A 26553-nucleotide genomic window follows, 5' to 3' on the forward strand; every position below is an offset into this window, starting at 1 on the left:
ACAATTGCGACCTGGCCAAGATAAAGCAAAGCAGTTCGACACATACAACGACACAGAGTTACACATGGAGTAAAACAAACATACAGTCAATAATACAGTAGAAACAAGTCTATATACGATGTGAGCAAATGAGGTGAGATAAGGGAGGTAAAAAGGCAACAAAAAAAGGCTATGTTGGCAAAGTAAATACAATATAGCAAGTAAAACACTGGAATGGTAGATTTGCAGTGGGAGAATGTGCAAAGTAGAAATAAAAATAATGGGGTGCAAAGGAGCAAAATAAATAAATAAATACAGTAGGGAAAGAGGTACTTGTTTGGGCTAAATTATAGGTGGGCTATGTACAGGTGCAGTAATCTGTGAGCTGCTCTGACAGTTGGTGCTAAAAGCTAGTGAGGGAGATAAGTGTTTCCAGTTTCAGAGATTTTTGTAGTTCGTTCCAGTCATTGGCAGCAGAGAACTGGAAGGAGAGGCGGCCAAAGAAAGAATTGGTTTTGGGGGTGACCAGAGAGATATACCTGCTGGAGCGCGTGCTACAGGTGGGTGATGCTATGATGACCAGCGAGCTGAGATAAGGGGGGACTTTACCTAGCAGGGTCTTGTAGATGACATGGAGCCAGTGGGTTTGGCGACGAGTATGAAGCGAGGGTCAGCCAACGAGAGCGTAAAGGTCGCAATGGTGGGTAGTATATGGGGCTTTGGTGAGAAAACTGATTATACTGTGATAGACTGCATCCAATTTGTTCGAGTAGGGTATTGGAGGCTATTTTGTAAATTACATCGCCGAAGTCGAGGATTGGTAGGATGGTCCGTTTTACAAGGGTATGTTTGGCAGCATGAGTGAAGGATGCTTTGTTGCAAAATAGGAAGTAAATTCTAGATTTAACTTTGGATTGGAGATGTTTGATGTGGGTCTGGAAGGAGAGTTTACAGTCTAACCAGACACCTAGCTATTTGTAGTTGTCCGTGTATTCTAAGTCAGAGTCGTCCAGAGTAGTGATGTTGGACAGGCGGGCAGGTGCAGGCAGAGATCGGTTGAAGAGCATGCATTTAGTTTTACTTGTATTTAAGAGCAATTGGAGGCCACGGAAGGAGAGTTGTATGGCATTGAAGCTTACCTGGAGGGTTGTTAACACAGTGTCCAAAGAAGGGCCAGAAGTATACAGAATGGTGTCGTCTGTGTAGAGGTGGATCAGAGACTCACCAGCAGCAAGAGCGACATTATTGATGTATACAGAGAAGAGAGTCGGTCCAAGAATTGAACCCTGTGGCACCCCCATAGAGACTGCCAGAGGTCCGGACAGCAGACCCTCCGATTTGACACACTGAACTCTATCAGAGAAGTAGTTGGTGAACCAGGCGAGGCAATCATTTGAGAAACCAAGGCTGTCGAGTCTGCCGATGAGGATGTGGTGATTGACAGAGTTGAAAGCCTTGGCCAGATCAATGAATACGGCTGCACAGTAATGTTTCTTATCGATGGCGGTTAAGATATCGTTTAGGACCTTGAGCGTGGCTGAGGTGCACCCATGACCAGCTCTGAAACCAGATTGTATAGCAGAGAAGGTATGGTGAGATTCGAAATGGTCGGTAATCTGTTTGTTGACTTGGCTTTCGAAGACCTTAGAAAGGCAGGGTAGGATAGATATAGGTCTGTAGCAGTTTGGGTCAAGAGTGTCCCCCCTTTGAAGAGGGCGATGACCGCAGCTGCTTTCCAATCTTTGGGAATCTCAGATGACACGAAAGAGAGGTTGAAAGAGAGTGCTGCACACATGGTGATGTTAGCGCCTCTCTGACCTGGGACATCCACGGTTGCTCTCTGTCCAATCACATTTCTTACCCTGCGGCGTGTTTTTGCCAGGTTGAATCCAGCTTCATCCACAAAGATGAAAGCCAGGCAAACTGCACATACTGTCATCTCCATTACTCTCTAAAATACAGTAAATACACAGATTTACAGTACTTTACATTATGCATAGCTGGGTATGTGCCCTGTTTGGTTATTGAACAGACATCTTACCTGGACATATTGATACCAGAGTTCTTTCACATGTTCACTGTTTCTCTCAAAGGGTGCAGTGTACAACTGCTTCATCCTTATTGTATGTTTCTCTAGGACTCTTCTCGTTGTGCTGACCGTATTCACATTCCCAACAGTGATATTGTCTGCCTGCCAGCACTCTGTCCCGAATTTCCCACAGTTTTATTTTATTGTTGCCAATTACCATGTCAACAATGGCAATTTCCTGCGCATCTGATAATATTCTGCCTCTCCCTCCTGTGGGAGGCAACCTTTGGATCCTACTGAAAAACACAAAACAATCAATATATTTAAAAATGTCAGTACATGTAAAAATGTGAACATACTGTATTGTACTGTAATATGTAGTTCAATTATCATTGAAGGATGCACATCTCACCTGTTGTTTTGCCAGAAAATTCGTACTATTGATGCAACTGTTGAGCGCTGCAGATTTGGTTGCACCCTTAAACCGGCCTCTCTCAAAGAGAGACCATGGTTTACAACATGGTCAATAATTGTGGCCCTTATCTCACCAGTGACCACCGCTCTTGGTCTTCCTCTCCTTTGTCCTCCACGCTGTCTCCCTCTCCCTACCACTCTTCTTTTCCCACAAACCTGTCTTCCTTGATCCGTTTCCAAGCTAAATCATTCCGAAGCCGTCCTCTTTTGTCTGTTTGGTAACGAGACTAAAAACAGGACACATGGGTCGGCTTTCAGCTGAAATCAGCTGTGTTCGGAATGATTCCATATTCCGCTGAGATTTTCTATATTTTTCAATCTAGTTACTGCAGAAATGCACGACATTTCCCATCATTCTGTTTTGAATGTGTTTTAACAGTTTAACAGTTTTGGAAACAGTGTGTTAGCATTTGAAAACATGTGCTGCAAATATATAGTTTTGCAGGTGGTGAAGTATGAATGAGAACAGAGTTCATGGATTTCGGAGAATGTGGTCATTGGATGCATTTTGTGTGAAAGCAATGAAAAATGATTCACAGTTTGGTCCACATACACTTTTGTTTCACTGACTGTGTAAAGAGTTTTGACAATGTGACTTCAGTTTTGACCAATGCATCTTAGCAATTTAAAAAACTGTAACATATCTTTACTTTTACTCAAGTATGACAATTGGGTACTTTTACTACCACTGGGATTATGCTTGCATTTTACCAAACTCTCTGACGTGAGTTATACATATAAGCATAATAACACTAACGTTGCTAATTTATGCTGAGGTTTGCCTGGAATCCACAGAACTGGAGGCAATCTGCTGCTTCCTGTGAAGAGGGATGGTATTGTTGTTTGGCTAACAGAGGTGTGTGTGTGTGTGTGTGTGTGTGTGTGTGTGTGTGTGTGTGTGTGTGTGTGTTCAGCTAATGGAGGTCTTGTGGTTTCCTTTCACGGGTCTCATGATCGCACTGAGCTCCAAGTCAGAGCCATGGAACCCATGACACAGTTACATGGTGACCTGCTAGTAGAGGAGAATGCCCTCAGGCTCAGAACATGGATCAGTTTATCCTCTCTAAATGATGTCCGTTTGAAGTCCACAAAACTGACCCTAGATCAGTGTTCCTGGGAAATTTAAACACAAACACGTACACACACTTGGCTGCATACCACTGTGCTATACCACTGTGATATACATATGGTTCTATGTAGAATAGAATCAGAGGGACCCATCTAGCTGAGCCATTCTGGAAATCATAGCATAGCATAGCATAGCATAGCATAGCATAGGCCATCTCATCTCAGACTGGAGGAGAGAATAAGGATAGGTATATCACTATGTGTGTGTGACAGGGATAGCAGCCCAGCCCGAGCGAGCATGGATTGTCACATGACTGTGACTTATAATAAAACTCTCCTTTGAGTCAGCTCATGTGTTCTTACCAATATGACTGGTAGAGTGAGGAAGGGACAGAGAGGGAGGGGGTGCGACAAGAAGATGAATGAAGTTGGGGCTTTGGGGATGTCATTGACTGTTAGAGGGAGAGCTTTAAGAATTGAGTAAGGGATGTTGTCGTTGGGTAGGCTATTTGTGTGTGTGTGTGTGCTTCTACATCTGCATTGCTTGCTGTTTGGGGTTTTAGGCTGGGTTTCTGCATAAGCACTTTGTGACATCTGCTGATGTAAAAAAAGCTTTACAAATAAATGTGACTGGTTGATTGATTACTAGGCCCACATAAATCACTATTTTCCCACTTATATGACAACACAGGTATTATACAGGTAGGTGAAGGTTTCCTCAGTGTGTCTGTTCTAATTGGGTTGTTACTGAAACACATACACACTAATGTACTGTCATCAACAAATAGTGGTGTACTGTTCCATTCATACTGGATCATACTGATCTCAAGTGACATTTTAATTTACAAAACCTGTTTGTTCATTGAGATTGTAGCAAATAGCTAACTAGAGCTTGACCCTTGACCAGGTGACCCTCTGGGATAGTCACTCCCACCTGTGCCATGAAAATCCAGACCTCTTGGCAGATATGTTTGTTTGTCTGCCCTATAATAGACACATAAGATCAAAGGAACATGGCATGTGAATGAGAAATAATGTGTATATAGTCATTGACATGATATGCCATGCTATTTAGGCCATATCTATTGATCGCTGCAGCTGTACATAGCCCATTGAGTGTCTGCTGCCAACACACTGACTCAACTCTAGCCACTTTAATAATGGGAAAATTGATGTAATAAATGTTTCACAAGCCACTTTAAACAATGCCACTATATAATGTTTACATACCCTACATTACTCATCTCATATGTATATACTGTACTCTATGCCATCTACTGCATCTTGCCTATGCCGTTCGGCCATCACTCATTCATATATTTTTATGTACATATTCTTATTCATTCATTTACACTTGTGTGTATGAGGTAGTTGTTGTGAAATTGTTAGGTTAGATTACTTGTTAGATATTACTGCATGGTCGGAACTAGAAGCACAAGCATTTCGCGAAACTCGCATTAACATCTACTAACCATGTGTATGTGACAAATACAATTTGATTTGATTTGTAAATCGCCCTTCCAACAACCTACCTCATCCCCATATTGTTTTTATTTACTTTGTTGCTCTTTTGCACACCAGTATTTCTACTTGCACATCATCATCTGCACATCTAGCACTCCAGTGTTAATTAGCTAAATTGTAATTACTTCGCTACTATGGCCTATTTATTGCCTTACCTCCTTACTCCATTTGCACACACTGTATATAGATTTTCCTATAGTGTTATTGACTGTACTTTTGTTTATTCCATGTGTAACTCTGTGTTGTTGTTTTTTTGTCGCACTGCTTTGCTTTATCTTGGCCAGGTCGCAGTTGTAAATGAGAACTTGTTCCTGGTTAAGTAAATGTGAATAAATAAAACAAATTATAATAATAATAATAATAATAATAATTACTGTATGTAGTACACGAAGGAGGGGCTTGCTTTATTTTTCGGGAATAGTTTAAGTGACGTCACCCCAGCAGCCAGCGCCCCTTCCACCCAAGCCCTAACACGCTCCACTCGGGTTCTACAGGCGTGTACATGGTGCTTGGTAGAGCTGTCAGCCGCAATAGAAATACATATCTACTGGTATAGAGCGTTTTTTTTTGTCGCAGTAAAGTAGGGATTACATTACCAAATCAGTTCGAAGATCGACATTCTTTATTTAAACGAGCTACTCGTGTTTTGAGTATTTCAAACGGGTCCGTTTGCCGCTAGAAGAAGCAACATAAAAGGGGCGGGTGCGATTCATTACTGGCTCCAGTCCTGTGCAACACCTCAGCTAATCTGACGTTACAGTCTGGTGAGACATACTGTCACTGAGCCTGCCAGGTGAAGAGCCAATTTGGACGAACACTAGCGATGAAATAATTATTTAGGGCATTTTTATAGCTATATGTGTCTTTCCTAACGCCGAGGTGTCACGCGGGTGATATTGCGCTGTCATTATTTGACTTTCGATTTTTTATTTTTTATATCTGTATTTATTCCATTGGTTGTTGGATAACATTAGCTTGTTAGCAAGATAGCTAGTTAAACAACAATGTCGGATAACCAGAGCTGGAATTCTTCGGGTTCCGATGAAGACGTGGAGACGTCGGAATCGGGAGTCGGGCAGCCAGTTGTTGGTGTCGCCGAGCTCGGTGGAATCATCAGCAAGGTAACTTTAACGTCTAAGCTGGTTTTAGGCTCACTCCCCCTCTTCATAAGATACAAAAATTAAACAGGTTGATGATTTGAGGGTATTTCGCCAGTACGGATGTGGGCTAGTTCCACGAAGCAGTGTTGGTTTCCCCCTCTGCTCGCACAGAGCCAACTGTGGTCGAAATGTAACCGCTGAAAGGCGTCACATGAAATGTTTTCAATAGCTAACTAAGCCTTATAGAATCAGTTATTGCCTGATTGATCTAATTTAAAACTGTGTGGGGTTGTCATTCTAAAGAGATTGTATGCCTGACCTGCTAACCCAAGCATGTTAAGAGCAGAAACATGTAATTAATACAACGGGTTTGGAATCTCTAACCCTGACAATTTGACTGGTAAACTCATGGGTACACTTGCAATGGCTGCCTGGTATTTCCATGGTAATGTAGAATGTTCATTCAAATTATGCTAACTAATGTGGCTCATGCAATGGAATGTATACTGAACTATAAACGCAGCATGTAAAGTGTTGGTCCCATGTTTCATGAGTTGAAATAAAAGATCCCAGAAATGTTCCATAAGCACAAAAGCTTATTTCTCTGAAATGTTTAGCACAAATGTGTTTATATATCTGTTAGTGAGCATTTCTCCTTTGCCAAGATAATCCATTCACCTGACAGGTGTGGTATGGCAATAAGCTGATTTAATGGCATGATCAATACACAGGTGCACCTTGTGCTGGGGACAAAAGGCCACTCTAAAATGTACAGTTTTGTCACAACACAATGCCACAAGATGTATCATGTTTTCAGGGAGTGTACAATTGGTATGCTGACTCCAGGAATGTCCACCAGATCTGTTGCCAGAGAATTGAATGTTAATTTCTCAACCATAAGCTGCCTCCAATGTCATTTTAGAGAATTTGGCAGTACGTTCAACCGGCCTCACAACTACAGGCCATGTATAACGTAGCCAGCCCAAGACCTCCACATCCGGCTTCACCTGCGGGATCGTCTGAGACCAGCCACCCAGACAGCTAATATATCTGTGGGTTTGCACAAACACAGAATTAATGCACAAACTGTCAGACACAGTCTCAGGGAAGTTCATCTGGTTCTCGTCGTCCTCACCAGGGTCTTGACCTGACTGCAGTTCGGCGTCGTAACTGACTTCAGAGGGTAAATGCTCACCTTCATTGGCCGCTGGAGAAGTGTGCTCTTCACTGATGAATCCCAGTTTCAACTGTACCAGGCAGATGGCAGACAGCGTGTATGGCGTCGTGTGGGCGAGCGGTTTGCTGATGTCAACATTGTGAACAGAGTGCCCCATGCTGGGGTTATGGTATGGACAGGCATAAGGAAAACAATTGCAATTTGAATGCACAGAGATACTGTGACGAGATCCTGAGGCCCATTAATCCGCTACCATCACCTCATGTTTCAGCGTGATAATGCACGGCCCATGTCGCAAGGATCTGTACACAATTCCTGGAAGCTGAAAATCGCCACGGTTCTTCCATAGCCTGCATACTCACCAGACATGTCACCCATGGAGCATGTTTGGGATGCTCTGGATCGACATGTACGACAGCGTGTTCCAGTTCCCGCCAATATCCATTGAAGAGGAGAGGGACAACATTCCGCAGGCCACAATCAAGTCTGATCAACTCTATGCGAAGGCGATGTGTCCCACAGCATGAGGCAAATGGTGGTCACTAGATACTGACTGGTTTAATGATTGACACCCATTTTTTTTTTTTTTAAGGTGTATGTATGACCAACAGATGCATATCTGTATTCCCAGTCTGAAATCCAATTGACTGATTTTTATTTATTTCTTCTCCTTATGAACTGTAAAATCTTTGCAGTTGTATTTTTGTATAGTGCATTTAATGTAATTTGTGTTGCTTCAACAAATCACAGCACAGATTGATGGGTGCGCTTTCTGCTTTTACTTCCTGCTTTGCTCCTATGGGCTAGTTGAAAGATGACAATGGGATTCTAATATACCATAACTCTGCAAAACTGGTACCAGCGTTGCTAGTTAGCAGCGTTGCTAGTAGTTATCAATAAAGGTCCAATAAATGTATTTTCTAACGCTGCAAAATGGAATTATTACGTTGTCTTAACCCGTATATTTTAGACCTAGCCTAGTATGGGTGCACATAACAATGGCCGTCAGTCTTCCCATTATGCCATCATTGAGTTGAATGGGGATAACCATTCTATTTCTATGGCTTGGGAGATTATTGCACATCGTCATTCTAAACTCGCTTGCACGGTCATAGTGAGCCCCTTACACATGATACATGAGTTTTAGATGGATGAACATTACATTCCTTATATTCTCTTGTTTTTATACAGCTGTGTGTGTGTGAGAGAAAGAGATTGTGTGAGTGCGTGCCGCAGATTGTAACCTCAGATTGTTGCCACAGTAGAAGATTGCATCAAAACATTTTGTTAAGAATCGGATATGAATGTGGATGTTATAGACTTAGCCAATGAGCTCAAGGCACAGTAAGTTTATGGTTTGTGTGTTCCACTGGCTATCCTAATCACGACTCTCCCTTCCTAGTGTTTCATCACCTACTACCCGTTGTGTGATTTGAAATGGTTGTTTTCATCCAATTCAAATGTCTCATTTAATGGGGGGGTTTTCTCATATTGCTTGAATTGTAAGTGTTTCTGTTGTAGCCAGCTAATGTGTCCCAGACTATTGTGCGCATCCTCATTATAACATTATCACTTTGTAAATTCCTCCCTCATAGTGAGGTAACTTTTTTGAAATTGTACTTTCTCTCCCTTCAGTGGACTAACTACATCCACGGCTGGCAGGATCGCTGGGTGGTCCTGAAGAACAACACTCTGAGCTACTACAAGTCTCAGGACGAGAGAGAGTTCGGCTGCAGAGGGTCCCTGTGTCTCAGCAAGGCTGTCATCACTGTGAGTATGCTACCCTGTTCTATAGACCAGTGGTTCCCAAACTGAGGCGGGCCCCCTAGCAGGGTTCTACCCTGACCTTTAAAAAAAGAAGGGGGAGGGGAAAAAAGGAACATTTTTACTACAAGGCGTGCGTTTAAGTTGAAAAATGTAGGCGAGCGTAAAGAAATTTAGGAGCACAATGAAAAATATTTGAGGTAATAATTGGTTGCGCCTAAATAAAAATTCCAGGTCACACAGCAAAATATTTAGGCGCATATGCTAATAAAATGGTCGTACTGTGTGTGGGGGGGTAGGCGGGGGGGAAATGGTAGTGCATCAGCAGCTTTCCTCTTGTCATGTCAGTCATTGCAGACCTTAGAGCTATTTATAACTTGTATAAATGTCCAGATCAATTAGCCCATGTCAGCTAATGTTTTTAACCTAGGGTTTTTAGCCCATTGCTGCTGTTGTAATGTTTGAGTCACATGAACACACCCAAGAAATTCCAAAATGTGTGAAAATGTGTGTTCCCCAATGATGGAGGGGGGTCTGGCTCAGTCAGATACTTAGATGCTTGTATGCTCAGTCGGATTATAAGCAACGCAGGACACACTAGATAATATTTAGTAATATCATCAACCATGTGTAGTTAACTCGTGATTATGATCGATTGTTTTTTATAAGATAAGTTTAATGCTAGCTAGCAACTTACCTTGGCTTACTGCATTCGCGTAACAGGCAGTCTCCTTGTGGAGTGCAACGAGAGAGGCAGGTTGTTATTGCGTTGGACTAGTTAACTGTAAGGTTGCAATATTGGATCCCCCAAGCTGACAAGGTGAAAATCTGTCGTTCTGCCCCTGAACGAGGCAGTTAACCCACCGTTCCTAGGCCGTTATTGAAAATAAGAATGTGTTCTTAATGGACTTGCCTAGTTAAATAAAGGTATAAAAATTAAACGGCAAATCGGCTCCCAAAAATACTGATTTCTGATTGTTATGCAAACTTGAAATCGGCCCTAATTAATCGGCCATTCCGATTTAATCGGTCGACCTCTAGTAGAGATGGAGCCAGCCGAGCAAAGATTAGGGGCACAGTGGTATCTCCTGACTCAAGTTGCCTGCCAAGTCAACACACACACAGCAGGGCACAGTGCAGCGTGTGGAAGTGCGTTTGGGTCAGAGAATGACATGACATGTCTGGCGCTGTGCCAAGATCACAATTCAGCACATACTTCTGAGCTCTTGTTTATTTCTGACTCCAGTTGAATTAGTGGGTATGTGAATGATCTGGAAGTGGTATTTTATGGACAGCGTAACAAGCTAGTGAGGGATCAGCTATTGACAACGACATACATTTTACACGCACTCATTGCATTGGATCCAAAATGTGCCCTCTTGATCAACTGAGGAAAAACTAGCTACCAAAAGCATCTTATGGCTCAAGTTAATCATTAGAATCATATGGTTCTAAAGATTAACTTCAACTTAAGATGCCCTTGGGGAACTGGGCCCAGAGCTAAAGCTGAGTGTATGACTGAGCAGAAGAAACTGTTTTCATTTAAAAACAAAAACAACACAACTCCTGATTGCGACTTAGTGCTGGAGGGTTAGTAGCTCATCAGGTGACTGACTGCTGGTTTCAACATACCACTCTGAGCTAGGATAAACTTAAGCCCTACTGAGACCTACTCAGATCCTTTCACAATGCTTCCTTCCTTCCTCCCTTCCTTGAAGTAATCACTGATCTAAGGCCTAGATTCAATCAGATCGAGCGTTAACCGGCGATAGCCAACACAAGTATAGCTGATGTTTTGGCAGTGTTGGTGGTTTAACTGTGTTGGCGCTGTCAAATTGATGAGCAGCTGCTCTTGTGATTGTCATGAAGCTACACCCGTCCCACCAGTTAAGAATGAGAAAGTGACAACTATAGGCCTATAGAAATAATGATGCGAAAAATGGAAAATTGTTAAGCGAAATAATGAGGATTTCTATCAGCCTAATTGAGGTGTAGATTACATCTCACATTCCCGTGTTGGGATCTCGTAAACGAGGAGAAATGGGATTTCTCTTAATGCAACCCCGTGCAGCCAATTGCAATGTCCATTTTAGGTATAACACCGGGAGCCACTTGTGGATTTGACAGCTCTAACGCAGTTCCGACACCGCCAAAACAACCACTCTGCGGGTGTCGTCTAGCGTAGATCTAAGCCTAACACTATTTGATCAAGGCAAGGGGGAAAACTATCATAGCTTTTACCAATCTAGTCATGTCATCCACTGACCATAGCATGATGACACGAATGGAAAAAAAAGAATGTGTTCAAAGGTCAGGTTGTCATGGTAACCGATGAACGTTGAATACTGATTCCTCAGGGCTTTGAACCCTGTGAACCGTCACTGTCCTGTAACTGGCAGCTCAGTGGTTTGCCAAGCACATTATCATATCCCACCACCGTGTGTACACACACACACAGCAGGATGAATGAGTGACTGTTCCCGGACTGGTCAGAGTGGTCAATCCATTCAGTCTGTATTTATTCAGCTTCATCCATTCTCTACCACTGTAAATATTAACTTCCACTGTGTGTGTAATTTAGTCTATGTTCCAGACCTGGGGAGCAAACGTTCCATAACGGAAGCTTCCATTTGATCATAAGAAATCAACAATGGAAACAAACAAAACTAAAATGTTGGTGTGAGAGACACTCGCCAGTAGGGCTGTCCCTGACAAAAATAAAAAAATGTTTAACCTTATTTTTCCCATATAGACAGACACACCCAATGTGTTTGAATAAAATCAACTACATATGAATGCACTGAGCTTGTCTGATGCTTTAAGCATACTGATATATTAAATAACTAAGATGCACAAATGACTCCAGAACCAGCCCGATAGTCACACTGTTAAAAAAAAAAAAGAGAGCGAGTGCCTGTGTGGCTGGCGCACGTTGTCTCGCTCTCCTCCCTACTGCTTTGAAAAAAGCACCACAGCAAGTGTTTGTGCTGAAGCTTTTCAGTCATTTAGTTTCTGACTTGTTTCTGACTGAAAGGTTATGTTACCAAAATCCGTCATTTGTTTAGGAAAACCATTCCCTCAACCCTTGCTCATGTGATATGTATGCATTGCATGCATGTGACCAATTGGGCCTTGATAGCCTATCATAATCACATCAATAAATTGATTATAACCAAACTCCGAACACAGTAACAAGTGACAGCAAAATGGATGTAGAGGACGTGAAAAAGAAACAGCAGGCAAATGTTTACTGGTTGCTTAGGAGGGAAAGGGGACGTCAGATGTGTGAAAGAGCCTGGGCGCGAACCCAGAACCTGGGCGTGAACCCAGAGTCTGGTGGCACAGCTAGCACTGCAGTGCCCTAGACCACTGCGCCACCCGGGAGGCCCTTTTTTTGCAGCCTTTTAAGCATTTTAGTACAGTTAAATAGTTAACACATGGACGCAGAGGTCTAAGGCACTGCATCTCAGTGCTAGAGGCGTCACTACAGACACCTTGGTTCGAATCCAGGCTGTATCACAACCGGCCGTGATTGGGAGACCCATAGGACGGCACACAATTGGCCCAGCGTCGTCCGGGTTTGACCGGTGTAGGCTGTCATTGTAAATAAGAATTTCTTATTAACTGACTTGCCTTGTTAAAGGTTAAATACATTTTTAAAAAAGCAGGAGAAATCATTTTAGTTATAAAATAATGTTAGATAATTTCAGTATCACATCTTACATGCTGACCAGACGACTCGCGCATCATCGCGAGCATGTTGATTTTGTCCACTAACCAGACGTGATCAGGACATGCAGGTTGAAATATCAAAATTAACTCTGAACCAACAATATTCATTTGGGGACAGATTGAAAATCATTAAACATGTATGGCAATTTATCTAGCTAGCTTGCTGTTGCTCGCTAATTTGTCTTGGGATATAAACATTGGGTTGTTCTTTTACCTGAAATGCACAAGGTCCTCTACTCTGAAAATTAACCTCTCTAGGGAACGTGAGACTGTAGCGTCCCACCTCTTCAACAGCCAGTGAAACTGCAGGGCACCAAGTTCAAAACAACAGAAATTCCATAATTAAAATTCCTCAAACATACATGTATTTTACACCATTTTAAAGACACACTTGTTGTAAATCCAGCCACAGAGCCCGATTTCAAAAAGGCTTTACGATGAAAGCAAACCAAATGATTGATTGTGAGGTGAGTGCCTATTCACAGAATAACACAGCCATTTTTCCAGCCAAAGAGAGGATTCACAAAAAGCAGAAATATTGATCAAATTAATCACTAACCTTTGATCTTCATCAGATGACACTCATAGGACTTCATGTTACACAATACATGTATGTTTTGTTCGGTAAAGTTCATATTTATATCCAAAAATCTGAGTTTACATTGGCGCCTTACGTTAAGAAGTCACAAAACATCCTTTGATTTTGTAGAGAGCCACATCCAATTTACAGGAATATTCATAATAAACATTGCTAAAAGATACAACTGTTATGCATGGAATTTTAGATGCACTTCTCCTTAATGCAACCGCTGTGTCAGATTTTTTTTTTTTTTTTTAACTTTACGAAAAAAGCAACCCATGCAATAATCCGAGTCGGCGCTCAGAGCCCAATCAAGACACAAATATAGCCGCCATATTATGCAGGCAACAGAAGTCAGAAGTAACATTCTAAACATTCACTTACCTTTGATCTTCATCAGAATGCACTCCCAGGAATCCCAGTTCCACAATAATGGTATTTTTTCCCGATAATGTCCATTTATGTCCAAATTCCTCCTTGTTCTAGTGTTCAGCACACTTTCCAAACTCACGACGCGCCGGCAGGTCCAGTGGAAAGTACTGACGGAAAGTTAAAGTTATATTACAGTCCATTAAAAACATGACAAGCGAAGTATTGAATCAATCTTAAGGATGTCTTTAACATAATTCTTCAATAATGTTCCAACCGGAGTATTCCTGTGTCTTCAGAAGTGCAATGGAACAGAGCTCGCTCTCACGTGAATGCGCATGTTCAGGTCATGATAGACCTTACTCATTCCTCTCTCCTTTTGCCCCACCTCACAGTAGAGGCATCAGACAAGGTGCTACCGACTGTTGACATCTAGTGGAAGCCTTAGGAAGTGCAACATGACCAATATCCCACTGTGTCTTCAATAGGAGCTGAGTTGAAAATCGACCAACCTCGGATTTCCCACTTCCTGGTTGGATTTTTTTTCTCAGGTTTTTGCCTGCCTGATGAGTTTTGTTATACTCACAGACATCATTAAAAAAAAATTGAAACTTCAGAGTGTTTTCTATCCAAATCTACTGATATGCATATTCTAGCTTTTATGGCTTTGTAGCAGGCCATTTACTCTGGGCATGCTTTTCATCCGGACGTGAAAATACTGCCCCCTACCCCAAAGAAGTTAATCCACAGATAAAACGGTAAACCAAGTTTGTTTTCTAGTAATCTCTCCTCCTTCAGGCTTCTTCTTCTTTGGACTTTATATGGGGGTTGGCCACCAACTTTAAGATGCATTACCACCACCAACTCGACTGGAGTGTGGACCTCAGTTCATCTTTCAATCCCCCACGTGGGTATATGCTCCTAAAAACCTATGGGAGAAGCGGGACTTTCAGAGCCTCAAGCTTCACAAATCGAAACCAGTTCTATTTTAGCGCCTGGCTACACGGACGCTTGCGAGCATTGTGGGTGCAATGAACCAGTCAACCAAATGGGCTCAGCCCTACTCTCCAGCTAGGCAGTGGAGGACGGTTGGCAGTCAGGACAATTGGGTTCCCCGTTATTGTGACCAGGATCGAATACAATCTACTGCTCTCAGCTCTATTCAATTTTAGCGCCTGGCTACACGGACGCTTGCGAGCATTGTGGGTGCAATGAACCAGTCGACCAAATGGGCTCAGCCCTACTCTCCAGCTAGGCAGTGGAGGACGGTTGGCAGTCAGGACAATTGGGTTCCCCGTTATTGTGACCAGGATCGAATACAATCTACTGCTCTCAGCTCTATTCAATTGAACTGATTCCATTTAGTCTGGAATATGCCAGCTTTTTCTCGCTCGGTCTCCCTCTATATATGTCCCTTTCTATATACGTCTCTCCTTTATGTGTATATAATATCTGCCCTTGCTACTCTGCATGTGGCTCTGGCGTACTCCCCTTGCCTTGAAATCACTGAGTGACTCTCAAAGAAGGTTCACACTCCCTGGTTACACAAAGTGTGTCTGTGTCTCTGTCACGCTCACTGAAGTGGAAGATGTCTGCTGCTTGCCTGAGGCTGGTTCGGCAGGCAAAATATGAGTGTGTGATTGTCACTCGTGAGGTTAGGACATGCAGAAATGTGGCTTTACTTCCCTGTCAGTGTTAATAGACATGTCATCATGTCACAGAAAGACACTGAGGTAGATGTGTGTGTGTGTGTGAGAGAGTGAGGCCACAGGGTTCCGCTTCAGATGAAATCGCATCGTGCAGTGTGTGTCCGTTCCCCGAGGGAAGCAGAGAAAACAAAGATGAAAGAAACAACCCCAGGGAAAGAGGGAGAAACTCATAGAGGGGGCTGACAATGGGTCTGTCTGCTGTCTCCGCTGCTGCTCTGCACCGATTCAATGAGCCGTGTAGGCCTAGCTTTTTTTTATCCCCCCTCTCTGGTGTGTGTGGTAAATCAGAGATTTGAGCCAGTATATTGGTTGAGTGGTCAAGCAGCACAGATCCTTGTGGATCTGCAGCATGGCCAGTTGTCTAATTCTCACTCTCGTCATTTTTTCTCTCGCTCTCTCACTCATTATTTTCCCTCCCGTTCCCTCTCTCCTATATTCCTCTCTCTCATTCAGTGGGGGTTTCAACGTTCAGTTGAATGCTATTAAAATGTGACTGCTCATTGTCAGGCCACTGCTGAAGGTGTCTGCATGCATCATGGCATTTCTTCTTGAGGCAGGCTGAAGTCGGTAGACGAACTCTACGCCCATTCGTCTGTGATTGGTCAACAGTAAGGATTCTTCAGTAAAGTCTTTGTCGTTCATTTTCGTGCACATTTTTTTTTCATTTAGAAATACTACACCAAACATCTTGTAAAATTGTCCAACTAAGATCTCGCAAAACAACGTCAAAACTCAAGAAATCTGAAATTTGTCATTGACTATTTTGAGGACGTTTGTACTGGCTATGGCTCAATAGACAAACCGTACTATTGCCACTTTTTTTTTTTTCAAGTTTTTGAAGCGAATGTCTTTTAAGGGAGTATGCAAGCACACTTGATCGCATAGCAATGGCTACTTCCGGCGCCGACAGAGATGGCCGCCTCGCTTCGCGTTCCTAGGAAACTATGCAGTGTTTTGTTTTTTTACGTGTTATTTCTTACATTAGTACCCCAGGTCATCTTAGGTTTCATTACATACAGTCAAGAAGAACTACTGAATATAAGATCAGCGTCAACTCACCATCAGTACGACCAAGAATATGTTTTTCGCGACGCGGATCCTGTGTTCTGCCTTTCACCCAGGACAACGGAATGGATCCCATGCAGCGACCCAAAAAAACGACTCCGAAAAAGAGGGAAACGAGGCGGTCTTCTGGTCAGACTCCGGAGACGGGCACATCGTGCACCACTCCCTAGCATTCTTCTCGCCAATGTCCAGTCTCTTGACAACAAGGTTGATGAAATCCGAGCAAGGGTAGCATTCCAGAGGGACATCAGCGACTGTAACGTTCTTTGCTTCACGGAAACATGGCTCACTGGAGAGACGCTATCGGCGGCGGTGCAGCCAGCGGGTTTCTCCACGCATCGCGCCGACAGAAACAAACATCTTTCTGGTAAGAAGAGGGGCGGGGGCGTATGCCTTATGGCTAACGAGACATGGTGTGATGAAAGAAACATACAGGAACTCAAATCCTTCTGTTCACCTGATTTAGAATTCCTCACAATCAAATGTAGACCGCATTATCTACCAAGAGAATTCTCTTCGATTATAATCACAGCCGTATATATCCCCCCCCAAGCAGACACATCGATGGCTCTGAATTAACTTTATTTGACTCTTTGCAAACTGGAATCCATTTATCCGGAGGCTGCATTCATTGTAGCTGGGGATTTTAACAAGGCTAATCTGAAAACAAGACTCCCTAAATTTTATCAGCATATCGATTGCGCAACATAGGAGTGGAAAAACCATGGCTCATTGTTACTCTAACTTCCGCAACGCATATAAGGCTCTGCCCCGCCATCCTTTCGGAAAAGCTGACCACGACTCCATTTTGTTGATCCCTGCCTACAGACAGAAACTAAAACAAGAGGCTCCCACGCTGAGGTCTGTCCAACGCTGGTCCGACCAAGCTGACTCCACACTCCAAGACTGCTTCCATCACGTGGACTGGGACATGTTTCGTATTGTGTCAGATAACAATATTGACGAATACGCTGATTCGGTGTGCGAGTTCATTAGAACGTGCGTTGAAGATGATGTTCCCATAGCAACGATTAAAACATTCCCTAACCAGAAACCGTGGATTGATGGCAGCATTCGCGTGAAACTGAAAGCGCAAACCACTGCTTTTAATCAGGGCAAGGTGACTGGTAACATGACCGAATACAAACAGTGCAGCTATTCCCTCCGCAAGGCTATCAAACAAGCTAAGCGTCAGTACAGAGACAAAGTAGAATCTCAATTCAACGGCTCAGACACGAGGCATGTGGCAGGGTCTACAGTTAATCACAGACTACAAGAAGAAATCCAGCCCAGTCACGGACCAGGATGTCCTGCTCCCAGGCAGACTAAATAACTTTTTTGCCCGCTTTGAGGGCAATACAGTGCCACTGACACGGCCTGCAACGAAAACATGCGGACTCTCCTTCACTGCAGCCGAGGTGAGTAAGACATTTAAACGTGTTAACCCTCGCAAGGCTGCAGGCCCAGACGGCATCCCCAGCCGTGCCCTCAGAGCATGCGCAGACCAGCTGGCCGGTGTGTTTACGGACATATTCAATCAATCCCTATACCAGTCTGCTGTTCCCACATGCTTCAAGAGGGCCACCATTGTTCCTGTTCCCAAGAAAGCTAAGGTAACTGAGCTAAACGACTACCGCCCCGTAGCACTCACTTCCGTCATCATGAAGTGCTTTGAGAGACTAGTCAAGGACCATATCACCTCCACCCTACCTGACACCCTAGACCCACTCCAATTTGCTTACCACCCAAATAGGTCCACAGACGATGCAATCTCAACCACACTGCCCTAACCCATCTGGACAAGAGGAATACCTATGTGAGAATGCTGTTCATCGACTACAGCTCGGCATTCAACACCATAGTACCCTCCAAGCTCGTCATCAAGCTCGAGACCCTGGGTCTCGACCCCGCCCTGTGCAACTGGGTACTGGACTTCCTGACGGGCCGCCCCCAGGTGGTGAGGGTAGGCAACAACATCTCCACCCCGCTGATCCTCAACACTGGGGCCCCACAAGGGTGCGTTCTGAGCCCTCTCCTGTACTCCCTGTTCACCCACGACTGCGTGGCCACGCACGCCTCCAACTCAATCATCAAGTTTGCGGACGACACAACAGTGGTAGGCTTGATTACCAACAACGACGAGACGGCCTACAGGGAGGAGGTGAGGGCCCTCGGAGTGTGGTGTCAGGAAAATAACCTCACACTCAACGTCAACAAAACTAAGGAGATGATTGTGGACTTCAGGAAACAGCAGAGGGAACACCCCCCTATCCACATCGATGGAACAGTAGTGGAGAGGGTAGCAAGTTTTAAGTTCCTCGGCATACACATCACAGACAAACTCAATTGGTCCACTCACACAGACAGCATCGTGAAGAAGGCGCAGCAGCGCCTCTTCAACCTCAGGAGGCTGAAGAAATTCGGTTTGTCACCAAAAGCACTCACAAACTTCTACAGATGCACAATCGAGAGCATCCTGGCGGGCTGTATCACCGCCTGGTACGGCAACTGCTCCGCCCACAACCGTAAGTCTCTCCAGAGGGTAGTGAGGTCTGCACAACGCATCACCGGGGGCAAACTACCTGCCCTCCAGGACACCTACACCACCCGATGTTACAGGAAGGCCATAAAGATCATCAAGGACATCAACCACCCGAGCCACTGACTGTTCACCCCGCTATCATCCAGAAGGCGAGGTCAGTACAGGTGCATTAAAGCTGGGACCGAGAGACTGAAAAACAGCTTCTATCTCAAGGCCATCAGACTGTTAAACAGCCACCACTAACATTGAGTGGCTGCTGCCAACACACTGACACTGACACTGACTCAACTCCAGCCACTTTAATAATGGGAATTGATGGGAAATTATGTAAATATATCACTAGCCACTTTAAACAATGCTACCTTATATAATGTTACTTACCCTACATTATTCATCTCATATGCATACGTATATACTGTACTCTATATCATCGACTGCATCCTTATGTAATACATGTATCACTAGCCACTTTAACTATGCCACTTTGTTTACATACTCACCTCATGTATATACTGTACTCGATACCATCTACTGTATCCTGCCTATGCTGCTCTGTACCATCACTCATTCATATATCCTTATGTACATATTCTTTATCCCCTTACACTGTGTATAAGACAGTAGTTTTGGAATTGTTAGTTAGATTACTTGTTGGTTATTACTGCATTGTCGGAACTAGAAGCACAAGCATTTCGCTACACTCGCATTAACATCTGCTAACCATGTGTATGTGACAAATAAAATTTGACTTGATAGCCGAACTGAAGCATGCTGACTCCTTTAGCCAGTGCATACAAACGACTGAACAGAGTGTGTTGGTCAACCAGTTTCTGTTAGAATTGAAACCGGAGTTGCTCAAGCCCACTTGAGCCTGCTGTCCTGGCGCGCACACACCCATTCCGTCCGTTCAACATTGAGGATGAATTTGAAGGAAAGCACCTTTCCTGTTGTTACTCTCGCTTTTCATAGCCTTACTAGAAAAGCAAACGTGAAAATAGTAGTCATGTAAATATTACAGCCATTCAACTAACATTGCATAATAATACTGTTATATGCAGCCACTGACTGGATGTTTTGGGATTTTGGCTTATTTAAAAAAAAAATACAAAAAATTGAGCTGTGTGTGTATGTATATATATATATATATATATATATATATATATATATATATATATATATATATATATATATATATATATATATATATATATATATATATATATATATATATATATATATATATATATATATATATATATATATATATATATATATATATATATATATATATATATATATGAACAATAAAATAACACTACCACTACCTAGATCTGAATGAATGAAATATTCTTATTAAACACTTTTTTCTTTACATAGTTGAATGTTGTCACGAACTGGCTCAAAGCCCGTAACAAAGGGAGACAACGTGGAGATAAGGAGTAACAAAATATATATTTATTAACTAAAGCAAGGAAAAGGAAGGAAAAGTAAGGAAAATATACACTACTGATTACACACACCATTGACAGGTGCCAAAGCAAACAAACAAAAGGCCACCAAGAACCACAACACATTCTACAAAGGTGTCTGCATGGAGAGAGTCTCCTCCATGAATGTGGAAGAGGTCTATTTATCCTGGGACACACCTGGCCCACGGCGTCTCCAGTCTCTGTCACATGTGCTCAGTGTGAACCTGCTTTCATCTGTGAAGAGCACAGGGCGCCAGTGGCGAATTTGCCAATCTTGGTGTTCTCTGGCAAATGCCAAACGTCCTGCACGGTGTTGGGCTGTAAGCACAACCCCCCACCTGTGGACGTCGGGCCCTCATACCACCCTCATGGAGTCTGTTTCTGACCGTTTGAGCAGACACATGCACATTTGTGGCCTGCTGGGGGTCATTTTGCAGGGCTCTGGCAGTGCTCCTCCTTGCACAAAGGCAGCGGTAGCGGTCCTGCTGCTGGGTTGTTGCCCTCCTACGGCCTCCACGTCTCCTGATGTACTGGCCTGTCTCCTGGTAGCGCCTCCATGCTCTGGACACTACGCTGACAGACACAGCAAACCTTCTTGCCACAGCTCGCATTGATGTGTCATCCTGGATGAGCTGCACTACCTGAGCCACTTGTGTTGGTTGTAGACTCCATCTCATGCTACGACTAGAGTGAAAGCACCGCCAGCATTCAAAAGTGACCAAAACATCAGCCAGGAAGCATAGGAACTGAGAAGTGGTCTGTGGTCACCACCTGCAGAACCACTCCTTTATTGGGGGTGTCTTGCTAATTGCCTATAATTTCCACCTGTTGTCTATTCCAATTGCACAACAGCATGTGCAATTTATTGTCAATCAGTGTTGCTTCCTAAGTGGACAGTTTGATTTCACAGAAGTGTGATTGACTTGGAGTTACATTGTGTTGTTTAAGTGTTCCCTTTATTTTTTTGAGCAGTGTATTTGAGTGGTCCATTTGTTTTTTTCCCCAGGACAATGGGGAAGTTAGTTTGCATAAGATGACAACAAAAGGACACTTTAGGTAGCCTTGCTTGTAGGCGCGTTGGGCCAGTAACCGAAAGGTTGCTGGATCGAATCCCTGAGCTGACAAGGTAAAAATGTCATTCTACCTCTGAGCAAGGCAGTTAACCCACTGTTCCCCAGGCGCCGAAGACGAGGTTGTCGATTAAAGGCAGGCAGCCCCCCGCACCTCTGATTCAGAGAGGTTAAATGCGGAAGACACATTTCAGTTGAAGGAATTCACTTATCCAACTGATTAGGTAGCCCCCTCTCCCTTTTAAGGATCAATTCCTCAGTTCAAAAGGCTGGCGAGTAGCCTTAGAGCCCTAAAGTAGCAGACCTGGCCTTTAGCCTCGCCACTCAGAAAGCCACTAGCATCCATTATTAGCTCCAGATTTAGCTTCAGCTCTCCTCTCTGCTCCCCTCAGGGGCTTGGAGACAGACCACACAACGGGGAGGGTCTGTTGAACCAAATCAATCTCTTGTTCCCTCGCTCGTTCTCCTTCCTCTCTCGTTCTTTCTCTCTCTCTCGTATGTTCTTTGGTTCTCTTTCTCTCTCTTACGTTCTCTTCCTCTCACGTTCTTTCTTTCCTTCTCTCCCTCTTTCGCTATCTTCTCGTTATCTTTTTTCTGACATTATTTTTCTCATGTACTTTCTTTCCTCATTTCACTCGTTCTCTTCTACCTTTCTACATCCCCCCTTTTCTCTCGTTCTCATGTTTTTTTTTCTTTCTCGCTCTTGTTCTGCTTTGCACTCTACCTTTTTTCTCCTTCCCTGTCTCTATACATCCATCTCCCCTTCTGACTCAATGCATATTTGATAAAAACCAAGGCCATTGGCAGTGATACTCTGAGGAAGGATGGCAAAGCAGAGGTCAAGAGAATTGACAAATGTCAATGTGTGCAAATTAAGTCTTCTCTCTGCCTACCTCAAACCCTTCAGCCTATTTATGTTGCTATTGCAGAAGGAAGCTCTTTGATGGGTTTAATCTGTCCAATGAATGGCTGAATCTGTTTTATTCAGTAATATTGTAGTTTTAGGGTGATTGGGGAGGAATAGAAGGGGCAGGGGCAATCAGGGTTTTCAAGGGTTTACTAAGAGAGATTGGAGGGTAGTATGGAAGAAAAGAGGGCGAGACAGAGAGCCGGAACGAAAGACGGGCTATGGGGGAGGTGTTGAAAGTGTTAGAAAGTGTTAGTTGAAACAGGAAATGGGTCTCTTCCTCTGGTCTGGTTCTCATGACATCCTGTGGGCTGATATCACAGGAGACGAGTCGTCTCTGGCCCGCTGTCCTATTTTTAAAAATGTATTTCACCTTTATTTAACCAGGTAGGCTAGTTGAGAACAAGTTCTCATTTACAACTGAAACCTGGCCAAGATAAATCAAGCAGTGCGACATAAACAACAACACAGATTTACACATGGAATAAACAAACATGCAGTCAATAATACAATCGAAAAGGTCCCGCCCTATCCTGCTCTCTCTCGTCCCGCCCTATCCTGCCCTCTCTCGTCCCGCCCTATCCTGCCCTCTCTCGTCCCGCCCTATCCTGCCCTCTCTCGTCCCGCCCTATCCTGCCCTCTCTCGTCCCGCCCTATCCTGCCCTCTCGTCCCGCCCTATCCTGCCCTCTCTCGTCCCGCCCTCTCTCGTCCCTAACCTGTCCTGCCCTCTCTCGTCCCTAACCTGTCCTGCCCTCTCTCGTTAGTCTTCTTTTCCCCAGTGACCCCACCCATCTACCCTTTTAGGGTTTGAGTTTTTGTACCAGAACACAGATTTATGCTCAGTGTTGTATACACCGCAGTAATACTGTATGTGAAATGCTGGAAGTCTTGTTTATATATGTAGATATGTGGTGGGCTGCAATTGTTTAGATTGGTTTCTCTTAGGGATGTTAACGGTTTACTGTTAATTGGTTAGATGCCGAAAATACATTTGAGCGTCATGCTTATTGGTCTATAGGATCATTTGCATAATTGAGTGGAATTAAATTGATGCTTCTTTTGTTAGTTAATCGTGTAAATTATTAATGACATTCGCACAGCATGTGTTACAGAACCTAGTAGCTGAATAATATCACTTGTCGGACAGTGCAGCTCTCAAACAGCTGGATGCTGCTGGAGTGAAAAGTGTTCTTATTCGAAGCCCAGTCATTGTGCAACAATTCTAAATGCAATCGCATGTTAAAAACAGGTTGGGCCGGCCGCTTCAACAGCACAATGGGGAGTTTGTCTTTGGAAAGAGAGGCGTGAAAGAGGCCTCAGCCTTAAACCTGTCCTTTAGAAGTTTCAGGACTCCTCCCTGCATGCTTCAGACAGAACTTTAAAGAGAACGTTGGAGGAGAGGGTACCTAAGTACTCACTCGCGTGTATATGTCCGTCAGCTGAGAGATCCAGGGCAGGAGGAATGAGTTTTTTATTTTAACCCTGCTTTCCAGTATACCCTCCCAGTTTACCCACGCCCGGCAGCCCATTCCAAGGAGCCCTCTCACCATCGTCTCCCATTCCTAGCACCCTAGAGTAGACTTGGGCGGAATATAGTCTTTCGGGATATTTGAAAATAGCCACGGGATGTTTTTTTTTTAATACCGTCAATACTGTTAACTATTTCGTTGATGTTTTTCAGTACATTTTCATGTTTGTAGCTACTTTTTAAGTAAATACTTGCAGTCAACTTGTGCAATATGTAAGGAGATTGCGTTCTTCATGTCGCATTAGTTTACATTATGAAGCTTACCGTAGTTCCCCAGAACAGTTGAGCCAGTCGTGTTTGTTTGTAAATAGCACAACGGGAGGAAGCTGGATCAGATGAGTCCATTTGTGTATTTACAGGGGTTGTGTTTTATATTGACAGTCAAGTGTTTTTTCTTCAATAGAGTGATCAGGGAAGTACAACTATAGTTTTCCTTCACAGAAAATACATTAGTGCAACACATTTGGCTGGCAGCCACACAAGTTAAATGAGCTTACAATTGAAAAGGTAGGGTGTATTTTCTTTTATTATTTTAAACGATGTATGGCCATCATATTTCTAATGTTTATCGTAAAAATAATGAGACCAATATACATTTCCTAATGCAAGATTAACTTTAGGAAAAACATAAGTCAGAGCGCTGTCTGCTGATATGCCCGTTCGTGAATTCTCATTCGAGTGGAGAAGTGTAAATGAGGCACAAAATCAGTCCGATGCCGAGCAGAAATTACAATAAGAAGCATTATAGATCTTTGTTTACAGAACGCAGCAAGATATTTCTTATGCTTTTTTAACCTTTTTTTTTTTTCCCCTGTGTGAAAAAACAAATTCTGCGTTAACTAGCAAGTTTAATCTTAGGGGTCGCGTTATCTAAGTAAGTATCTGAGTTAATAAGGGGACGGGGCATCATAATGTGTTAGCTTTCTGCCATGTTTGAGAAGTCAAAGCCCTTTTGGATGAGTTATCTGTACAGCTGCCACTGCTATATTTTTGATTTCCTTACGCTCCTCCCCCGTCTTCCCCGAGCAGCAGGCGGGCTCCCGAGTGGTGCAGCGGTCTAAGGCACTGCATCGCACTCCTAGAAGCGTCACTACAGACCCTGGTTCGATCCCGGGCTTGATCACAACCTGGCTGTGATCGGGAGTCCCATAGGGCGGCGCACAATTGTCCCAGGGTTGTCCTGGTTAGGGTTTGGCCGGTGTAGGCCGTCATTGTGAAATAAGAATTTGTTCTTAACTGACTTGCCTAGCTAAATAAAGGTTGCCCTAGCGAGTCCAGACTCCAGTACTCTTCTTCCTTCAGATAAACACAATGTCTCTCGTTCACATTCACTTGTAAATGTCCAAACTCACCAAAAATAACATTCGGTAGCTCTTATGTGTGTGTACGTACATAGTCACTTTAACCACATGTACATACTACCTCAGGCTGACTAACCGTTGTCTGTATATAGCCTCGCCACTGTATATAGCATGTCTTTTTACTGTTTTATTTCTTTACTTGCGTCTTGTTCACCTAATACCTTTTTTTGCGCTATTGGTTAGAGCCTGTAGGTAAGCATTTCACTGTAAGGTCTACTACACCTGTTGTATTTGACGCACGTGACAAATACACTGATGTATAATTTTATGAGCTGGATTGCCGGTCTTTGCAATTTGTTTATTTTCATTTGCGCTCGTTAGCATATTTAGCTAGCAGCCTCCGTGGAAATTCAGTATTACTTGTGCTAATTTTGTTAACATTCTGGTAATAGATGGCCAATGGGCTTTTTTGTCTTTTGAGGCCTCATGTGTGCTAAACACATGGTAATACCATAAATCCCGGGATGAGAGAAAGACGCTATTATGATATGAAAATCTGGATACTGCCCTAGCCTTGAGACCCCTTCTCTCCCCTCAAACACACATGCTTTCTTTAAGGCTAGTGGTAGATTATTAGTAAAAATAGAGAACAATAAAGGACCAAGACTGCTGCCTTGCAGAATACCACACTTTACATGTTTTACATTAGAGAAGCTTCCATTAAAGAAGACCCTCTGTTCTATTGGATAGATGGCTCTCAACCCATGATATGGTAGAGGATGTAAGGCCATAACACTTAAGTTTTTCCAATAACAGACTACGGTCAATAATATCAAAGGCTACCATTACAGCTCCCACAATCTTATCAATTTCTTTCAGCCAATCATCAGTCATTTGTCAGTGCAGTACACGTTGAGTGCCCTTCTCTATAAGCATGCTGAAAGTCTGAAATTGTTCACAAACAAGGTTTTGGCTAATAGTCAGTCAATTAGTCACTGAGTGTCAGTTGGTGTGCGACGTGGGGCTGAGGCTACTGAGCAACACGAATACTGGAGATTGACGTTCTGCAGAAGTTAACTTCAGTAATGGACAGCAACGTTTGAACGTGTGTTTTGTATGCCATTTACTATTACGTTATTTCTCACCCAAACTGAGCATCTGGTCC

General features: G+C 43.4%; 1 protein-coding gene across 2 annotated transcripts in view; it reads left to right on the forward strand.

Moving 5' to 3' along the window:
- Positions 1–5532: 5532 nt before the first annotated feature.
- LOC110509680 (ceramide transfer protein) overlaps positions 5533–26553 on the forward strand; it is a 37821-nt gene continuing 16800 nt past the window's right edge. The window contains exons 1-2 of one of the 2 annotated variants that reach the window (XM_036967425.1): positions 5533–6195; positions 8987–9121. In XM_036967425.1, the coding sequence (XP_036823320.1) occupies positions 6079–6195; positions 8987–9121 (252 nt within the window). In that variant the 5' untranslated portion in view covers positions 5533–6078. The remainder of the gene's footprint in view (positions 6196–8986; positions 9122–26553) is intronic. The other variant, XM_036967427.1, reaches the window with a different exon arrangement.

The sequence above is a fragment of the Oncorhynchus mykiss genome, chromosome Y (genome assembly GCF_013265735.2).
Source record: "Oncorhynchus mykiss isolate Arlee chromosome Y, USDA_OmykA_1.1, whole genome shotgun sequence".
Taxonomy (NCBI): domain Eukaryota; kingdom Metazoa; phylum Chordata; class Actinopteri; order Salmoniformes; family Salmonidae; genus Oncorhynchus; species Oncorhynchus mykiss.